The 18,460-nt window shown below is 39.7% G+C and overlaps 3 protein-coding genes across 3 annotated transcripts; 1 reads left to right on the top strand and 2 right to left on the bottom strand.

The window, feature by feature from the left end:
• Nucleotides 1–4,018: 4,018 nt before the first annotated feature.
• Nucleotides 4,019–9,475, bottom strand: nsun3 (NOP2/Sun RNA methyltransferase 3). The gene is made up of 6 exons (XM_005724222.1): nt 9,188–9,475; nt 8,160–8,263; nt 7,561–8,078; nt 7,097–7,251; nt 6,312–6,433; nt 4,019–5,453 (listed from the first exon to the last, which is right to left on the bottom strand). The coding sequence occupies exons 1-6, from the start codon at nt 9,347–9,349 to the stop codon at nt 5,120–5,122; spliced, it is 1,395 nt and encodes a 464-aa protein (XP_005724279.1). The 5' UTR covers nt 9,350–9,475; the 3' UTR covers nt 4,019–5,119.
• Nucleotides 9,476–10,258: 783 nt separating this feature from the next.
• Nucleotides 10,259–12,968, bottom strand: LOC102209126 (ATP synthase F(0) complex subunit C3, mitochondrial-like). The gene is made up of 5 exons (XM_005724223.1): nt 12,884–12,968; nt 12,504–12,596; nt 11,985–12,056; nt 11,038–11,237; nt 10,259–10,607 (listed from the first exon to the last, which is right to left on the bottom strand). The coding sequence occupies exons 2-5, from the start codon at nt 12,540–12,542 to the stop codon at nt 10,493–10,495; spliced, it is 426 nt and encodes a 141-aa protein (XP_005724280.1). The 5' UTR covers nt 12,543–12,596; nt 12,884–12,968; the 3' UTR covers nt 10,259–10,492.
• A 2,354-nt stretch (nt 12,969–15,322) lies between these two features.
• Nucleotides 15,323–18,418, top strand: rrad (Ras-related associated with diabetes). Its single transcript, XM_005724224.1, has 5 exons — nt 15,323–15,450; nt 15,730–16,120; nt 16,733–16,806; nt 16,942–17,146; nt 17,468–18,418. The coding sequence occupies exons 2-5, from the start codon at nt 15,748–15,750 to the stop codon at nt 17,743–17,745; spliced, it is 930 nt and encodes a 309-aa protein (XP_005724281.1). The 5' UTR covers nt 15,323–15,450; nt 15,730–15,747; the 3' UTR covers nt 17,746–18,418.
• Nucleotides 18,419–18,460: the final 42 nt, after the last annotated feature.

An 18,460-nucleotide genomic window follows, 5' to 3' on the forward strand; every position in this document is an offset into this window, starting at 1 on the left:
TATGTCTGTTTTGAGAGTCTTGTCATATTATGTTTTCAAATGGAAGATTTTGCGTGATATGAAGCAGCACACTCATTGGCTAATGGCTTGTCAGTCAAATGTCATCAACCAATGAGTAGCAGCTTCACAGTCAAACCTGCCCTGCCTCATTACTTTTTGTGTTTTTTGGGGGGATGGGTGGGGGGTTTGCTTACCAAACGCCAACAGCAGAAATGAGGCTTAAAAATGGGAGTCACAAATCAGAGGGTCATATTGAGTTAGTTACGTCCATCAAGACATCCAGGACAATTTTGTGGCTTTTTTTTTGCCTTTATTACATTGTGGAACAGTGAAAATGGGGAGAAAAAGATGCAGAAGACACCCAGCTAAGGGCCATGGATTGGACAAACTTAGACTGCTGCACTGGCCATATGGCATGTGGTCACCTGCTCATCCACTGAGCGAAATCAACACCCTGGCTTTTATACCTTTTATAGTCCTGATGAAGATGATAAAACAGGATGTGCTTTACAGCATGCAGCATCCTTCATTTTCTCAGTCAAATCCACCAGCCAAAGCGGCACTCGAGACTATGTACTGCACCATGTTTGGCCTTAATTAAAGAAAGTGATTGCAAGCATCATCTGTGTAAGGTTTGGACTAGATCATGCCAGGTAAAGCTGTGTTTAAACCTTTTTAGGACATCATAGGATTCATCAGAGTCTTTGCAAGGTATCCAATGGTACCTAATTTTTAGAAAAACCAGCCTTAAGTTTTCCAGCTTTGATCTACTGATGGCGCTTAAGTATTTGAGAGCCACAACAAAACATGGTAAAAAAAACAATCAGCGGGCTCTACCAATGCAGTGTGCAAATGTCAAAACTTTTAAAGATATGGCTCTAGGGGCTGCCATAGAGCCCAGTGGCAGAGGAAGAACAAGGAAGATGTAGAAAGAATTGTATGAAAAGTTAAAACACAGTGAGCTCCCCCTCACCTTCACTGGTCAGCCTCTAAGAGCAGAACACTTTTACTTTTGTTTGTCTTATAGTTTCTTTTGCCTTTGGAGTCTGTGTGTATGACAAACGCTTGTAGATAAAAGAGTGGGAATATCTGTGCTTCCTTCTTTTATCTGGAAGTTGTTTCTGTTGCTTTCACTTTCACTTCTTTCCCATTAATTTTCCTCTGGCACTGTCTGTCTGTGCTGACAGTGATGATACCTTGTGTTTCTCCAAGCCAAAAAGTACATAAGGACAAATTTTACTCTATATGCAGTAAGTCTTCAAATAAAACATAACATTTTTGGAAATGTACTGCATTTGGATTACACAATAAGTTGATGAAGTTTGGACATTTTCTTTCTTTTTTTATTGTCTCTCTGTGTGTGTGTGTGTACTACTTTGTAGGCTCAAGTCTGCCAGTGTTTGTCTTTTTAGGGGGGAACCAGTTTGCTCATTTCCTGGCAGGAGTATGTGTGCATGTTTTTTTGTGTTCTGTAATAGAGCCTGATTAAGAAAACATGTGTTTTTAATGCAGATTAACAAAAACCAATCATTGGCTGACCTCAATTTTTCATTCTGTTCAGACATCGCTCCTCAGAGATTAGTCGCGAAACAATCAATCAAAAGCAGCAATCCTGCTCTCCCTTCCACTGATGGAGTATCGGCAGATGATGATGTTTGAAATGAATGATGGATACCCCAAACGGCACTGAATCTATAGACCCAGTTGTTAGCTGTCCGACACGTTCATCGTCAAATCCTTAAGTTAGACATTTATTTGTTTTACAGGGTGTTTCTTCTGGTCACAACCTAATTGGATTTTACAGAAATAATGAATTGGCCTGTTCAAGTCGGTGCTGTAATATAAAGAATATCATATTATAATGTTCTAAGCAAAAAAAGAAATTAGTTGCTGACTTCCTTTGCTTGATTGAGTGGGTTTCAGACGTTGTTTGCTGAAAACTGCTTGCTGCACCAAGAAACTGGGTTAATGGCAGCAATGAGACTGAAACATGAGGTAAATTTATAGATTGTGGTTGTAGCTTTATAGCTTACACATACAGCGTGCTGCTGAAGAGCTTTCAGTTTGATTTGCATGCTATAGCTGGAATTTCAAATCCATTTTTCATCATGTTTCCATCACTTTAAAATGATGATATACATAAAAATTGTAAAAAAAAATAAAATAAAGGGGTAACGGAAGTAAGGATTAACTTCATGCCACCATGTCCAAACACAGAGTGACAGAGCTGAGTGTAGCTAGACTAAAAAAAAATGGCTTTCTAGCTTTACAGAGCTCAGACCAGATTAGTCTGCTTCGCTATAGTGTCCTCTGGCATTCGGGACTATCCTATGCTCCACATCTCTCTCTCCTTCATTCTATCTACTGTTCTACAGTTCCTCCTCTAATTTTCCCTCCTCCTCTCTCCTTATTGTCAATGACTAGGGTTTTAATGATTATATCTGGCGGTGTCACAAATTAATTCCTGCCTCTCTGGCAAAAAGCTGTTCCCCACCTGATTATGCAAAGCAGGCCTACATTCTCTCCCTTTGAAGTGGAGGAAAAGCTGCTTAGAGATTCTCCCCTTGAGGAAACACTGCAATATGGGGAGCGTCAACAAACCAGGGTTCACACAAAGGTCAGCAATATGGTTAACCCTAATGAAGCCCCACTTCATCTCCACATCTCACCACTTTTAAGTTGTGCTGATGTTATGGTAGCGTAATGATTCGCTCATATCAAAGACTGGAGCTATTTTTCGAAGACACTCAAAAGTGGAGCAGAAGTAGGGCGGCCAGTATAAATAGCCATATAAATGCACTCAAATAATGCTTGTGTCTATGGCCACACGGAGTAGTCGGATGAAACCGGTGCAACGCTATCTCAGCAATGATGTCTTTGACGGTGTCTCGGAGGGTTGCTCGGAAGCACCGGCCTTATATATTTGATGCTTCCACACATAACTGCCTTTGCAAGAGCTTATTTTGTCCGTTATGTGCAGGAAGGTTGGAATATATGACTTTTTGTATATTATTGTCTGTGTTTACTGCCAATACACCTTTTTCTTCTGATCTGAGCAATCACAGGGTGATGAGAAGCTACAAATCTTTCATGAAATATCTACTTTTCACACAAGAAAAGTCCTCCCAGGTAATACATCACTGCAAAATGCAACAGTAACACTAAAGGGGTGTATGACAGCACATATGAGATTATTTCTGGACAGTGCCGTAGAGCAATAGCAGAAATAAACAGAGAAACTGTGTGTTAATTTGATCATTACTGCTCTTCCTGGCAATTTAACAAATCTCTCAGACAGAAAAACTTTAGTTTCTGGTCGAGTCGGCAAACATTTGGACTTGTTTTTGCATTACTTTGACAACATCCAACATTCACATTGAGTATGGGTGTTTAGACAGAAACTTGAAAAATTCTTTGAGGACTTGTGTCAAAAGCAAATAAGGCTTGGAGACGGTGGTGCTTGTCTTCTTATGTCAACTCCCATTCTCTACCATTAAAAGGGAATTTAAAAAGTCGCTTCAAACAGACTAAACTGTGCAGGTGTTTTTAACACAACTCTTACATCATCAGCTCTCTCCATCTTGGTTTCCTTCAGCTTGACTGGGTGGCAGCTTCTTTTCTGCCCATACTAATAGGGTTTGTCCACAATCAGAGAGGCTAGGACCACCTGGCCTATGAAAGCCTTAGCCACTCAGTTACTATGTGGTTCTCCGCTTGAGCAGCACAAAACTGCATCTGCCATCTCTTTACAAATTCACTCGCTTACTACACTCACCATTGTTTAAGCTATCATGATTTCGTAATTCCTAAATAAACATTTTCTTAATTGGTATTTATGTGTGCGTGCCTCCCTTGTTGTCATGGCCATGCAGCCCGCTTTGCGACACACGCCTGCACTTCCAAGAAAATAACAGCAGCAGTTCAGACACAGACCTGCCAACAGTTTCTGCAATTCTGACAGCTTTGTTCCTCCTGCAGGAAATGTGTGTTGTTGCTTCATTTTTTAATATCTGTCTGAGTGTGTGAGTACTGTTTGGGTTTGTATTTTCATTTTAGCCAGCAGCTGAGTGGAGAATGTTTTCTAAACACGGCGACGTTACAGATTTACAAGCTTTCTGATGTGTGCGCATGTCCTCTGAACCAAGGTGGTCGTCTTTGTTAACCGCAGAATGGAAAGAAGGTGGATTCAGAGGTAAACAATACATTAATGTTTAATATAGAAAAACTCAGTTTGTTTTTATTGTTGCAGCGGTCACTGGGAGGCACTAACTTATTAGCTTTTTAGCTTATACGGTGAATTTTTTGACTGCTGCTAATTTACATATAGTTTCTGCAGCAATATTGCTGCTGACTAAATATAATAAGTCCTGTATTCACTCTTGTTTCAATGTGCATTGAGTCACTTCCAAGTTAACCATCGCCCTCTGAGGCTGCTAAATGCTTCAATTAGATAATTTTACTGACAAAGAGCTGATGGTGTGAAAACAGTGAAACTGAACCAAAATGATACAGATACAGGGTGGACAAGTAAACAACTGGCTGAAATGAAAAATAAAGCCTTCCTAAGCCTAGGGGGGCAGCGGACCTGTGGAAAAAGAAACTCGTGAGTGATCAGGTGGCTGCTTTCACGCCATTTTCTCTTTATTTCACACAAACTGCCATAAAATACTGCTCACATGTGTTAAGTACTGGAATATTGTCTAAGTTCTGTCTTTGATGCGGATAGCTCGAGGTGAGTTTAACTGATGTGAGCAGCGTTCTATTTTTATTTGCTTAAATCTCCTGCAACACACCCACACACACACAGAGAAGCCAGCAGCTACAAACAACAAAAAACTGTAGCTGCAGCACTTATAGTTTAGCAGATGGTTGGTGTTGCACTGTTAAAACAGGAGCATTTATGACTTTCTTAACCACGTTTGTTTTGACACCGATGTCTTTATATCTGCGTGTCTAAACTACTGCTGCTGCTTATTTCCTCTTGCATAATTGGCACAGGTAGGCACTGTGCGTATTTGCAGTGTTTTTAATCTAAATTTTAATTTTGGTGTTTTGCACAAAGTTATTGTGCAAGTTTAGTTATGCCATTTCACTTTTTGTCCCCGTGCATGGTAAGATTTTATTTCCGTGTTCTAATCCGAGCTAAAAACATGGGTCCCCATGACTTGCCAAGCTGAGGGACCACAAGAATGCCAAGTCTGTGGCGATAAAAGGACACAGAAGCGTCTTGTGTCTTCGGGGTTGCCTCCTGAGTTGTCTGTCCATGTCTGGGGTTAGAGCTGAACGTAAAGTATTTAGATAAAGGAATGGCAATCTCCTCCCACAGGTCTTCAGCTTCAGCCTCAGGAAAGTCCTTCAGCACCGTCTCAACCACAGAAAAGTTCTCAAAGCTGGACAGAGTGCAGGTTGAATAGACCACAGTGCCTCCTGGACACACCGCCAACAGTGCAGACCTGTAATCAGCAGACAAATATTCCACCTTAGACCTCAGCTAGAATTAAATTGTATCAAAGAGTATGCTGTAACCATTCAACCAACCAATACACATTTTCACTTTAAAAAACTGTATATGCTGTTTCTATATTGTGCTTGTTGGTGTTATTTGACTGATTTAACTGCAGTCTGATCTGCAAACTACAACTAAAACTGCAACTGCTACAGCTTCCACTTGACTCTCCAAGCTATTTTGAGTTGGAGACCTGAAACAAAGTTTATTTACCATCCAATCTACCTGAAATCTTTTTTTCAGGGGGTTTGTAATTTTACTGACGGTTGGTGCAGTGTTTAGCAAAGTCACCTCTTAGTAAAATGGTCCTTGGTTTGAACACAAGAGACATCTAGGATCTTCCTGTGTGGAGTTTGTGTTCTCTCCGGGTTCTCCGGCTTCCTCTCACGGTCTAAAATCATGCTTCTTATGTTAAGTGTTGATTCTAAATTGACTATAGATGCCCTATAATAACTGGGACAGGCTCCAGCTGGATAACCGGTTAAGTAATGGATCACTTCCTCCCTGACTGATCCTTTCTCACCTCTCATCTTTCTTGATTATCTAATTACTTATTTAATAACGATGTTCCCACAGCAGTTCTGCTAAATCCAGTTACTCTTCATTTCTTGATCTACAAGTTTAGAACTTATCTCTCATTTGTATTCACTACTGGACTACGGTACCTTCCCTTCATTCCTTCAGTGCATTTTAATTGCGTGCTCATTAGGATAGTGAATGTTTTTTTTCTCAACCTGTAGAGATATTAGAGTACCATAAGGCTAATGCATAAGCAGGAATTTCCAATGTCAGAATGGGTGCTTACCTAAGCAGCTGTGCTTGGAGTGAAGGAAGCCTGGCTCTCTCCTTCAATCTTTGTTCCCCCTGCTGGCTGTTGCACGAATACAGCCAGCTCCTGTCATTAGAACATGGAGCATCAACCAAAACCTACGGCAGCGAGAGAAAGGAATGCGAGTAGTTGGTGCCCATGTCAAAGAGGAAGAGCAAGGGAATAAGAAAATGTAAGGAAAATGAAAAATGCTGCAGGTGTCTAAAATAATCCACATAAATGTCACTTTCCCCACGGCACCTGAGCCATCAACAGACCAATTTTGGTCAGTGGAGGTGGAAGATAAATTTCGCCTAAAAACCAAACCATTACCATTTAAATAAAACTGAATAAAAGACAACAGCTTTGAAGTTTTTACATCTGAACTTTGAACCTTTCAACAAGTTTGTTCTCAGATTTTGGAAATCCCTCAAAAAAGCTCCTCTGCATTTTGTTTGCACTCTATTACCTTTCAGCCTTTTTCCCCTCCTACGGTGCCTTACTCTAACTCTTTTTAGCCCTTTTCCTTTTTTCAATATTGTGTTCCAATATGAGTCACTTTGAGTTCTTTGATTCCTCCCAGCTATTTGTCTGCTTCTTCTTGGCTCCTAGTTTGAATAAACAGTTTTCTTTTTTTTCCTCTCTGCTGAGTTTATTAGTTTCTGTTCAAAGGCTTGCTGTCCTCATTCATTTGTAGCTGTGGCCTTGGAAAATAAGTGTCACCCCATTTTACAGGACAAAATCACATGCTGCCATAAACATGATAGGATTTCTTTGCCAACCTTGTCATATAAACCTGCTTCGCTCTGCCCAAAAGACCGTCCGTCCTGTGCAGACACAATCACTCTGCTTTTTAGTGAGTGAGGCAAAAATGACTCCAGGGTTTTGGCAAGCCAGTCCCGTCTGTGAAGATCTGGTTCATTACAGCAGAGAAGCGCTGGAACACAGCACAGGGCAGCATTACTGATTATAGTATTCAATGCAAATGGGTTATTCGCAGCAGACAAAAATATTCCTTACAATCATCTGCAGCGACTTAGATGCAAAGTGTGTGTTTAATATTCAAAATAAAAGCCAACATGTTTCTTTTTCCCCCCCAAGTTCTTTTTACCAAGCACACATAATCTGGAAAAAAGGCTACACTGTGAACATCCCTTTACTAATAGAGTAATTCATTTGGGGTTGTTTTAATCCGATTAAGTATAAATAAAATCAAAATAAAGTCTTCTAAAAATGTCTCTTTTACCTGGGCTCGCACTTTGCATTATGGCTAAGGCTTTCCCCCCAGGAGCAGAGCAAAGATCCAGAACCTTTTCGCCATCTTTGACTTGCAAAGCCAGCACTGGAAGCAAGGATGCAGCATTGAGGAGGTAGTACTGCTTCAGCTGGCCAGGCCTGTGAGCCTGAGAGGGAAATCGCAGGGGGGACGGGTGGATGTAGCACTGTAATGAAGGAGGAGGAAAACTGAGGGCGGGTTCTGACTGAGAGTCCTGACCGAGTGCAAAGGAGCTGTTGTCAGACTGGGGATGGGGGTCACCTGGAGAGCCCTTGGAAATGCAGAGAGTTGACAGAGCATCTTTTCCTTCTTGGTATTTAGAATTTAACACCGTGGAGGGACCATTAGAATGCAGCACTGAGACATCTGCTTGTGGCAACAATGTGGAAAAGCCCTGGGCTCGAAGAATCTGTGCAATGCCTGTCACTGCAGTGAAGCGATTGAGCATGATGCCATACTGCCATGACTGAGGGTCCAGCAGCACTTCTCTGAGGGACAGAATTAATCTCAGTTTGGAAAAGGTGGAATTACTGTCCACGTGCATAATGATTATTTCAGGTGAAATTTACCTTGCATATGGCCACAAGTCACCAAGTTCCTCACTGTACTGCTGGTCAAAGTGATCGAGCACTGGTTGACACAAAGTTCTTTGCTTCTTGTGCCTTTTTGTTACCTATTACATGAAGACCAGGCAGAAATAAAATTAGGCAAATCTATACAAAGTAAACTTAAAATCCACTTTAGGCACATTTTCTGCTTAGACATCGAAAGTCCCACTCAGGTAAAAACTTTTTTAGACCACTATCTCAGGAAACACATCTTAAATAAACACTACATACACTGATAAATGTACAATTTTTATTTTTTTATTCTATTTTCCAGCTCAATAGTTCATGTACAAAAATAACTGATGTACATTCAAGTTTTGCTGATGTTCCCTTTAGGTTATGGAAGAGTGAAGTTACAAAAAAAGAAAACAGAAGAAGAACTAGGGTCTTATACAGCAGCTACCCCTGGTGGATATCCAGTGTAAAATCAACCCTGGGAGGTTTGACTGTACGTATTACATGTAGATCTGGTCAAATTTATTATCCCAACTAGCCTGATGGGGCTTTGACGTCCATCTTTATTGATACTTAATAATAACTACAATAACTACAAGAATCTGAGTCAACTAGTTTAAATAGCTGAGTTTTTATTGCAGTAAATACAACAATATTTAAAAACGCGAAAACTAGCATTGCAACTAATAAAAAACATGTTATTAAAACATTTTATTTAACATTAACATTTACAAAAACTAAAATTTTAATTGGGACGAGCAAGCACACTCTGGAAACTGAAACTAGCCTGGGTTAAAAAAAAAAAAAAAAAAAAAAAAAAAAAAACAAGACGAAATTAAAAAATCAGATTAAAAATAAATAATAAAATACAAAACTATTATAACCACGCTGCTTTTATTCCCCCTAAAAACATGCAAATAATAGATTTTTAAATTTAAATTAAGAATTTTCTATTTTTTTGAAAAAAGTAAAAAGTAAATGACAAACACTGGGGGGAAAAGTAGGATACATCATATTCCCTGATGTTTGTTTACCTGGTTATTTCGGGGATCCTCTGGATTAAGCTGCTGAGATACATTATCGCGGTCTGTGTGACAGTTACACCAGCGACACCGCCACAAACGTGTCGGCGTTAACTTCTTAGTTTTAAAGCTAGATTTTCTCCAGATACGGCACAACTGCGTTACTGAAAACATTTGTTTAGCCCGTCTTATTGATACTGCACAGCTGACACGTCCGAATTTATTTTCGGCAACGTTCAAATCTATTTGACACAAAAAACACAGGCGAACACTTAAAAACTAACGAGTACGTTCCTCAAATCCTTCCCCTCACTACAAAAACGGTGCTTTAGTTCCACCTATTAAACCGGAAAACTGTTGTCGTTGGTAAGGGTGTAATAATGGACTCAAACCTGGCGGAGACAGGTTGACTTACAAAATATCCAAGCATTTAAAAAAAAAAAAAAAAAAAAAAAAGCATTAGACCCAGGTGAGGAAGGACTTTTGTGTCTACATAACGTACAATGTCAAGGAACCGATTTTAAATGGAAATTTTAGGAACTCTGTTAGCAGCATAATCTGAGGGATTTATCCAGTCTCAGTGAGGGTCGAATTATTTCGTTTCAAATAGACGCAATACAGCAGTTCTACAACCATCTATAACATATGGTGGAGCCTCTGCCATGGTTTGGGGGTTCAGTTTATCCATAGATGTGTGAAATTGAGTCAGATTTTGATCATCTAATTGACTATGACACACACACACACACACACACACAGTAAAAGCATACCTGGATAGAAAAAACAGAATTTGAACACTGTCGATCATGGACTGGCCTCTCCAGAGATCGGACCTCAACATTTTTTGCCTTTGTGTTGTATTTCCATTTAGGTTTAGACATTTCAATAAATCGCTGCACCCATTTCCATGGGCATAATCTAAATAAATAAGCTACATTTGCTTTTAAATCACTTCATTCCACAGCTTGGCATTACAACAGTACGAGTTTCTTTTAAAAGGGAACAGGTCCATGATCCTACCAGGTATCCCCCATTATGTTTATTGAAAGCCCTCCCACCTCCCCTCACAAATGTACAAAAACATTTGAGGAATTAAACATTTTATTTCTGTTACTGGTTGCATGTTTGTTAACAAAAACTGCTGATTAAATATACAACGAGGACACAACAGTCCTTGAAATGTTTTGCCAGAGTTTCATACATGAATGGATTCATATCTTTCAAGAACACAAAGATAAACATGATAACCAGCAATCACACAGCTGTTCAAACTGCTTATTCTTGTTAACATTGTGAGTTATCCTTTCACAGCTGGTTTTACATGGCGAACAGAATGAGGAATGCAACCATCAGACAGAAGAGACCCATAGCTTCAGACAGAGCGAAGCCCAGGATGGCGTAAGAAAACAGCTGCTGCTTCAGAGAGGGGTTCCTGTGAAGACAGAGGGGCCAGTGAGATCAAGTAGTGCTGATGCCTAAGAAGTACAGCTAGTGAGGCATGTTTAGACCAAAGTTTTCCATGATTGACTTGGCTTAAAGCACAATCAATAATTAGTCCGTGCTAAATAAGTCTTTAATATCTTATTTTCACCAACAAACAGTCCTCTAACTTCACTTTCCCAGTGATTTTAAGTGATGCCATTTAGAATGAAGTATGCCAAGTATCTTTTCGTTTTATAATTAATCACCAAATGGCAGAAATCTACTCAGGTCTCCTCTTTCTTTTGTTATTACCTGTTCACTAGGTCACATTATTTTAAGAACTTGGGTATTAAGTAAACAAGACTAAAACGTTCTCTTCTCGACAGTAAAAAATAAAATAAATGGCCTCATTACTACTACAGGGGACTTGTTAAATTTACCTGGCATATCCAATGATAAGGCTGCCAAACACTGTCCCAATTCCGGCTCCAGATCCAGCGACTCCCACAGTGGCAGCTCCTGCTCCAATGAACTTGGCAGCAGTGTCGATGTCACGGCTCACAGCGCTGGTTTGGAATCCCCGCAATGCCACTTGCTGCTGGGAGACACCGCCGCTCAGTGGTGCCAGAAGCGAAGCAGTCTGAAAAACAACCACCAGACTATCAAACACAATAATTCCCCACACGGTAAAGTTTACTTCTAATGCAAGCATTACTTCTGCTAAAAATTTAGACCCATCAAATAAGACCTCTCTAAAGAAAACTTATTTTAAGATGTACTACATCTAGCTTCTAATCGTACCTCATCACATTATGGCCCATTTTTGTGGGAACATGAAGATTTACCGTTATAAAATTTATTTACTAGTTATTGAGATTCTCATTTAACTTTAATAACCCCCACATGGAGTTTTCCCCATTTGAAGATTATTATAGTTGTATATTTATAACAGAAATACACAGATGCACAGTGTGTAGGGTTGCAAAAACAAAATGGAAGACGTTTCATACACTCTCGTTCTGTTTGTTCTTTCATAACAATGAATTAGTCATTTTTGCTTTGGCTCTGACCACAGACAGCATGTTAAATCTACCCGATTACGATATGTGGCCATAATTCCACAGTTAACAGTTCAATATACAGTTCAGCCTGCAGAAATGTTTCTTTGGGATAATGTGAGCAGGGTGGCACTATTTGTTGGTAATAAAAACAATCAATGTGCTTCTTTGCTAGAAGATCTCAAATATATATGCAACTACTGCTACTACTACCGTTTAACTTAAAATAAAACAAATCCGTATTTTACCTTTTCTATTTTTTGCACAGTGTTAATATAGAAAATGACAAAATGTCATTTGATGAATGGTGTGCTCTGCAGGCAACTCACCTCTGCTCTCCTGCCGTCTGACACTACTGCTGCTGAGAGCGGTCTGTACAGCGCCCTGGATCCAGCACGGACCTGTGTTAGAGGGGGGAAAGTGTTTTGACATGATTCGCCATAATTTATGCTAGAACAGCATTAGAAAGACCTACATCAGCTGCAGTGACAAAGCTTTTACATATATATAACACTACAAGTCAATAACAGAGACCCATTAAAATGTTTCTCTTGATTCTCTTTTCAAGCCTTACATGGAATACGTTATATCCTTTAGATTAAGTTTGTGGACTTGGAGGAAATGATGGAAAACCAACACAGTGAGCTTCCTCCCGATTAGAAGCTAGGACGTCCTTGTAGGTATGAGCATTAGCTAAGTTTAGCAGAGGGTCAAAGACTGCTTCGCAGCCAGTGTTAGCAGACTACTTTATAATAATTCACAATGAAGGAAGTGCAGCCAACAATACTCAATCAGTAAACAGGCGCAGTTTAGCAATTATCAGTTTTCATTCATTCAATCAAACTGACCAGAGAGGGCGTGGAGACGAACTTAGAGCAGGCATACATTACGATGGGACGTTCTGGTCAGGTCACCCACAGCAGCTGGAGTTTATCCGAAGTCTACAGATAAAAACACATGAAACACAAAAAACCAAAGCGTTAGCTATTTGACACTGCGCCTTTTGCTAAACAACCAAGTACAAAGTCTGCAAAAATAGGGTAGACACGCAAGTAAGGTCAAGAGGAGAAAAAAACCGCACAATACCGCTAAAGGCAAGTTAGCTGAAAATCAGACGAGCTACACGACGCTGTGAATAATAGACTACAAAAATACGGAGCAACAAAGAACACTTAAGAGCATATATTTAATTCAAACCCAGTTTCTGACATAGGAGGCTAGCACTCACCGGTTTGCAGTAGAGGTCGAACGCACGAGAGGCTTGCGCATGTGCAGTGTCACATTTATTGGTTGGTTTCCGGTGTCATGGGAAAAAAGTGATTTCCGGTATCTGCCAAATTGATCACCGGCATTAAAACTTTTGTAAATGACTTGTTGGCGTATAATCTGTCAGATTTATATTAATGCATTTTCGTCCAGAAGAAAATTCTTGTTACATGGTAGAAACTGCAATTACTTTTTGGCAAAGTGACTTTATGTACTGACCTGAATAAATGTCACTCACATAAAAAAAAACAAAAAAATTTTTTTCAAGAGACATCAGGCTGAGAAATATGATCCGGCTGCAGAAATTGCACCAAACGTAAGATAAGAGTTCTATAAATATATTTTAAGTCGCCAAAAGTACTTGGTTGATGCTAATGTAGATAAAATAACGCAAAGTCATTAAGATAACAAAACTGGTAATTCATGTATCTTATAACTCTTTCGTAAATCGTGGTGGATACAGTATACTTACCAATATAAGCAACTGACAGACAATTGACATGAAAAACACAGGAATATCAGAAATCACCTCAGAAGGAAGCATTATAAAAACTTTCTGTCAAATCCAAAGTTCTGTACTGTTTTTACTGAAATTTATTTATTTATCTATTTATTTTACTAATGTTTATTCAGTTACTAAATCTATGCATCTTATATGGCTTTATTTTTTATACAAATTCGTTGTATTTGTGTTATGGCCAATAGATGGCGACATGATGTCTCATCTGAGAAAGGCATGTGTCACATTTGCTGTACATGTTATTTACACATTTTGGGTTGCTGATTTAAAAAATAATGTCAGTTTTTCTTTCTCATTTTGTTGTTTCACAAGTGGCAATTAGAAACACGATCCAGATATTTTTATTATTATATTTTTCTATATCTTTGAATGTTTCACTGCATCCAGTGATGGAGGCTGTTCCTTGTCTGTACAAATGCCAGTCTAAAAGGTGTCCTACTTAAAAGCGGCAATTACTCTGCATCCGTGGGAACTGTTCATTCTGTCCAGTTAACAGAAATACATGAGAATATGGAAACTGTGTTGGAGAAGCTGAAATATGATGAGAACAAGCTGGACTTAATTTTTAAAAACTAAGTATTTGTGACTAACTGTATGTGATTTTTTTCCATTTGTGTTTTAAACATCATTCAGTTACATAATATCAGCTATTTTCTGGAAAAGAGTATAAATCCAGGGTGGTGTAGTGATGGTTTGTTTTTTCAGGGTGGTGTGAACTAAACTATACTTGATTATGTAATGTTGAAAGATTTAGTTTCTTTAATAGTGAAACAGTGGAAAAATGCAAACATCAGCAGAAGTAATACTTAAGTAATACTTAAGTCACACTCATTGTGCAGTATTATAATATTAAACACCTGGCACACTATAGTCGAGTTCAAAAGGTTCAACTGTAATGCCTGCACGTAACCACAAGAGGGCAGAAACGCACCATTCAGAGTTTACAATATCCACTTGAACGTGACACTTAACAATATCACTACCAGCCGTGCCGTCATGCTGTTGGCCTGATATTCAGCCAAATAATTATGCAGAATATGCTGGATCCATATTTAGCATATCAATACATCCAGACGTGAAATATAGAAAACTAAGGCTTTCTGTGTTTCTCCTTTAGCACTAGAAATAGCCTCCACACACACCATTTAAAGCCTTTTGCACAGTCAAACAGTATAACCAGAATAACGGATAAAGATTAGACCTGGCTGCTTAAGAGGAGGCGTCTACAAATTCAAGGACGGTTTTGATGATTGCATCATTTATTTCATCGTGGAAAGACCAAGGTGGTGGGATATATGGAGTATAATCCACCACCTACAGTGTATTAAAATTTTATGCATTTATAGCACCGTTTAAAAATGCTCCGAAAATTTAATTTAAATGTGGTCGTATGAAGCCCTAGTCTAATTACAAATATTTAGCTTTTTATAGAAAGTATTATATTATATTATATTATATTATATTATAACAACATATCATTCTCATGATATTACATACATGTAGCATTGACCACCGCGCTGTGGCCACGATGCTCATAGATCAGATCAGTTGGATCCAGACAACACATTTCGTTAAGATAATTAATTTAGTGTGTGAACCTGAACACACTTGCATCGTGACGATGTGAGGCTATAACATCCCACCTAGAACCATCTCCTAGATATATATCAAATATTTATACTCCAGCTTTAAGTGGGTTTCCCCTCTTCAAAGTCTCATCTCTGGCCGCCCCCTCAGAAGTAAGCTCCATTTGAGGATGCGGAAGGGAGATTCCTCAGCTCTTCCAATCATACACCCCCTCCGCAGCATGATGTTACCGTTACGCACCACTACAATAAACGGAGACGCGAGTCTCCGGGGCGAATCCCTACTACGTCACTCTACTCCTGTATAAATAACCCGAGCAGCGACTCTGATCAGACTCGAGCAAAAACCGCTTTTCGGCTACAGCAACTTTTTATACCAAGGATTACTGGATTGCCTTCGTTGGATTTAATTTTCAGCACCGAGTAAGTGTTTTTAAGGGGCCGCTGGGGAGAGATTTCAAGCTTTGGTTAGATCTTGACCTTTTTTTGTGAATAAACATGTGGGCAGGTCAGGTCGACCATTTTTATATATATTTACTTTAAATATGGGATAACAGCTTTTATTTTACAATATGACTTACAATGGTAAACATATTTGTAAAATGATCTCCCACTGTATTTCTGTGCAGACCTTGATAGCGCTTCTTTCTTTAAATGTGGCTGAAATGATCGCAAATTTACGCATGGCACATCTATCCACAGATCCTCGATAGAAGCACAATGACTTTGAACAAGGGTGACAAATTGAGGAACATGGACAAGAGGAGAGGAAGCGTGCCCTTCCCAATGAATTTACCCAATCTACACAGGAGAAGCATGCCCGTGGACGACCGCGACCTGCGCGCCACGACGCCACAGACGGGACAGACCGACGAGCTGTCCAATTTACTGCGGTGCACGTCCTACTCCCCAAGCGAGCAGCACCGTGGCAGCTACGCCTCAGACTCCTCCGACTCGGTGATCTCCACCAGCAGCGAAGCGGACTCCCAGGTGTACAAAGTGGTTCTCCTCGGGGAGCACGGTGTCGGCAAGTCCAGCCTGGCGCGCGTCTTTGGAGGAGTTGAGGATGCTAGTCACGACTGCGATGAAGCAGGTAAATGGTGATGCTGGGGATGAGTCATCAACCATAGCAACCCACACTCTCAGACACACACAATGAAGATGTTTCATTGTCTGTGAAGATATGTAATAAATGGGCATGCCAACGGCTGCTTTATTTTATTTTATACAATACTGAACAAACACTAAAATATATAGAAGGACGGTTCTAACATATTTTAAAGTAATATTACTTTTTAAGTGCACTATTACAATTTACATCACCACACTTATTTCCAGTAGATTTAAAACAAATGCTGCAGTTTTTTAAATTACAGAAAGGCTGCACTAAAGCTGTACAATTCAGTATTATATGAGGACTGTGCATGCATTGATTATTGCTATTTCCACATACAGTGCGGCACCAGCTGTCAGAAGCACACCCAATAGCACTATGTGAAGGGAACCTACAAAAGGCCAGTGATGGCGTGATCACAAACTGTGATCTGGTTTAATGAGTAGACTCAGAAAGAAAAAAAAGTGCCAAAAATCAGAGTGGAAAAAAAATAGTAGCAACACACTTTGACAGCAAACACGATTGCTCAGATAAAAGACACTTTGCTCTCCCTGCCAGTGTGTAACACAATATTTATTTTTCCTCCCTTAGGAAACACTTACGATAGATCTATGTTGGTGGATGAAGAAGAGGCATCCATCGTGTTGTATGACATCTGGGAACAGGTGAGACTTATATATTATTAATGAAGTGTTTGTCGAAGTGTTTGTCCATTTGCATTGATTCAGGGATTTTGAAATTGTAAAAGGTGCATTCAGCCATGTATGATGTTAAATTTAGTCTCTGTTTCTTTCCTGAAGGATAACAGCCAGTGGTTGAAGGACCAGTGCATGAGAATGGGAGACGCCTACATCATTGTGTATTCAGTGACAGACAAATCAAGCTTTGAGAAGGCATCGGAGCTCCGCATTCAGCTGCGCCGTGCCAGACAGTCAGAGAACATTCCCATAATCCTTGTGGGCAACAAGAGTGACCTGGTGCGGTCCAGAGAGGTGTCCGTAGATGGTAAGTGAGATTAATAAACTCGATCTTAAAATGTGCAGTCAGGGGAGATAGATTTGAATCCACTTGACTAAAGCCTTGCTTGAGGCATTTCAAGACAGAATCTGACAGATGGTTGAGCTTCACTGATTTTGCTAGGGTCAATCCACTTTTCACAGCTGACTGCTCAGGTTGATTCAGGTTCCTCTGCAGCTCAAGCAATCTGCCAGAGATTTGCTGCTTTCATGACTTAGGGCTAATTCGTCATCTCTAAGCTTACAGTTTTCCATTTCAGTGTGAACTTTCTCAGGGTTTTAATCTTCTTTCCGGTGTTCTGCATTACAGAAGGAAGTGCCTGTGCAGTGGTATTCGACTGCAAGTTTATCGAGACGTCTGCATCACTTCACCACAATGTGCAGGACCTGTTTGAGGGCATCGTCAGACAGATCCGTTTGAGAAAAGACAGCAAGGAGGAGAACGCCCGGCGCATGGCCAACTGCAGACGCAGAGAGAGCATCGGCAAGAAGGCTAAAAGGTTTTTGGGTCGCATGGTCGCACGCAAGAACAAGAAAATGGCTTTCAGGCAGAAGTCAAAGTCCTGCCATGACCTAACAGTTCTCTGAGTGACAGATGGGACAGAAGGACAATTTTTTCCCCTTGGCCTCTGAAGACCAGATGCTGTGTGTTTTAACACTAACCCAAAAGGACTAACAGAACTGTACTGAAATATATTTTTGTTTTCTAGACATCAACCAAAAGCAAAAAGAAGCTATTGTTAATGAAATGACTGATGTTGTTTGAGTTATATCATGGTGATAACCTGCATTTATTTTATTGTCTGCCTTAAACACATTGTCATCAGTATGTATGAAAAAAAAAAATCCACAAAGGCTTGTTATTTCTATGTGCTGCGAAATTGCCTTGCGGTTAGGTTAATGTTGTGCCCTTTAACTAAATGGGTAGGGGGTGGGGGGTGATGTATATACTAATATTTGAGTCACGCTGAAGGCAACATACATCTCATTGTATTGTAAGACAAGGCAAAGGATAATGATGATAGGTATTCTGGAGTCATATTTTACTTGAAGTGTGGTACGCAGGTTCGTGCCTCGGCAGAGTTACTGAGGACTATTCAAAACATCTGTTATTCTATGTTTTTTTTTCCCATAACGCTGAATTCAGGTTGTGAATGTCTGAGTAAAGCAATAAGTTATACTAGTCTTGTGAATTTTGACATGATTTGAAAATTCTTTTTACGTTGAGTTCCTTTTTCAATAAAATATAAAAAACAATCCATAAACTGCCTTCTGTCTTTAATCCCAAGGCACCGAGGCATTC

The sequence above is a fragment of the Pundamilia nyererei genome, unplaced genomic scaffold (genome assembly GCF_000239375.1).
Source record: "Pundamilia nyererei isolate P.nyererei 1_Seehausen unplaced genomic scaffold, PunNye1.0 scaffold00011, whole genome shotgun sequence".
In the NCBI taxonomy this organism is placed as follows: Eukaryota; Metazoa; Chordata; class Actinopteri; order Cichliformes; family Cichlidae; genus Pundamilia; species Pundamilia nyererei.

Coding starts and splice junctions, on each gene's coding strand:
- nsun3 (XM_005724222.1), bottom strand. CDS start 9,349: ATGTTTTCAGTAACGCAGTTGTGCCGTATCTGGAGAAAATCTAGCTTT. Junction 7,252..7,560: donor AATGCAAAGTGCGAGCCCAG/GTAAAAGAGACA, acceptor GCTGTGTTCCAG/CGCTTCTCTGCTGTAATGAA. Junction 5,454..6,311: donor CTCCAAGCACAGCTGCTTAG/GTAAGCACCCAT, acceptor TGCTGATTACAG/GTCTGCACTGTTGGCGGTGT.
- LOC102209126 (XM_005724223.1), bottom strand. CDS start 12,542: ATGTATGCCTGCTCTAAGTTCGTCTCCACGCCCTCTCTG. Junction 12,057..12,503: donor TCGTCTCCACGCCCTCTCTG/GTCAGTTTGATT, acceptor CCTCTAACACAG/GTCCGTGCTGGATCCAGGGC. Junction 11,238..11,984: donor CAGACGGCAGGAGAGCAGAG/GTGAGTTGCCTG, acceptor GTTGTTTTTCAG/ACTGCTTCGCTTCTGGCACC.
- rrad (XM_005724224.1), top strand. CDS start 15,748: ATGACTTTGAACAAGGGTGACAAATTGAGGAACATGGACAAGAGGAGA. Junction 16,121..16,732: donor TCACGACTGCGATGAAGCAG/GTAAATGGTGAT, acceptor TTCCTCCCTTAG/GAAACACTTACGATAGATCT. Junction 16,807..16,941: donor TGTATGACATCTGGGAACAG/GTGAGACTTATA, acceptor TCTTTCCTGAAG/GATAACAGCCAGTGGTTGAA.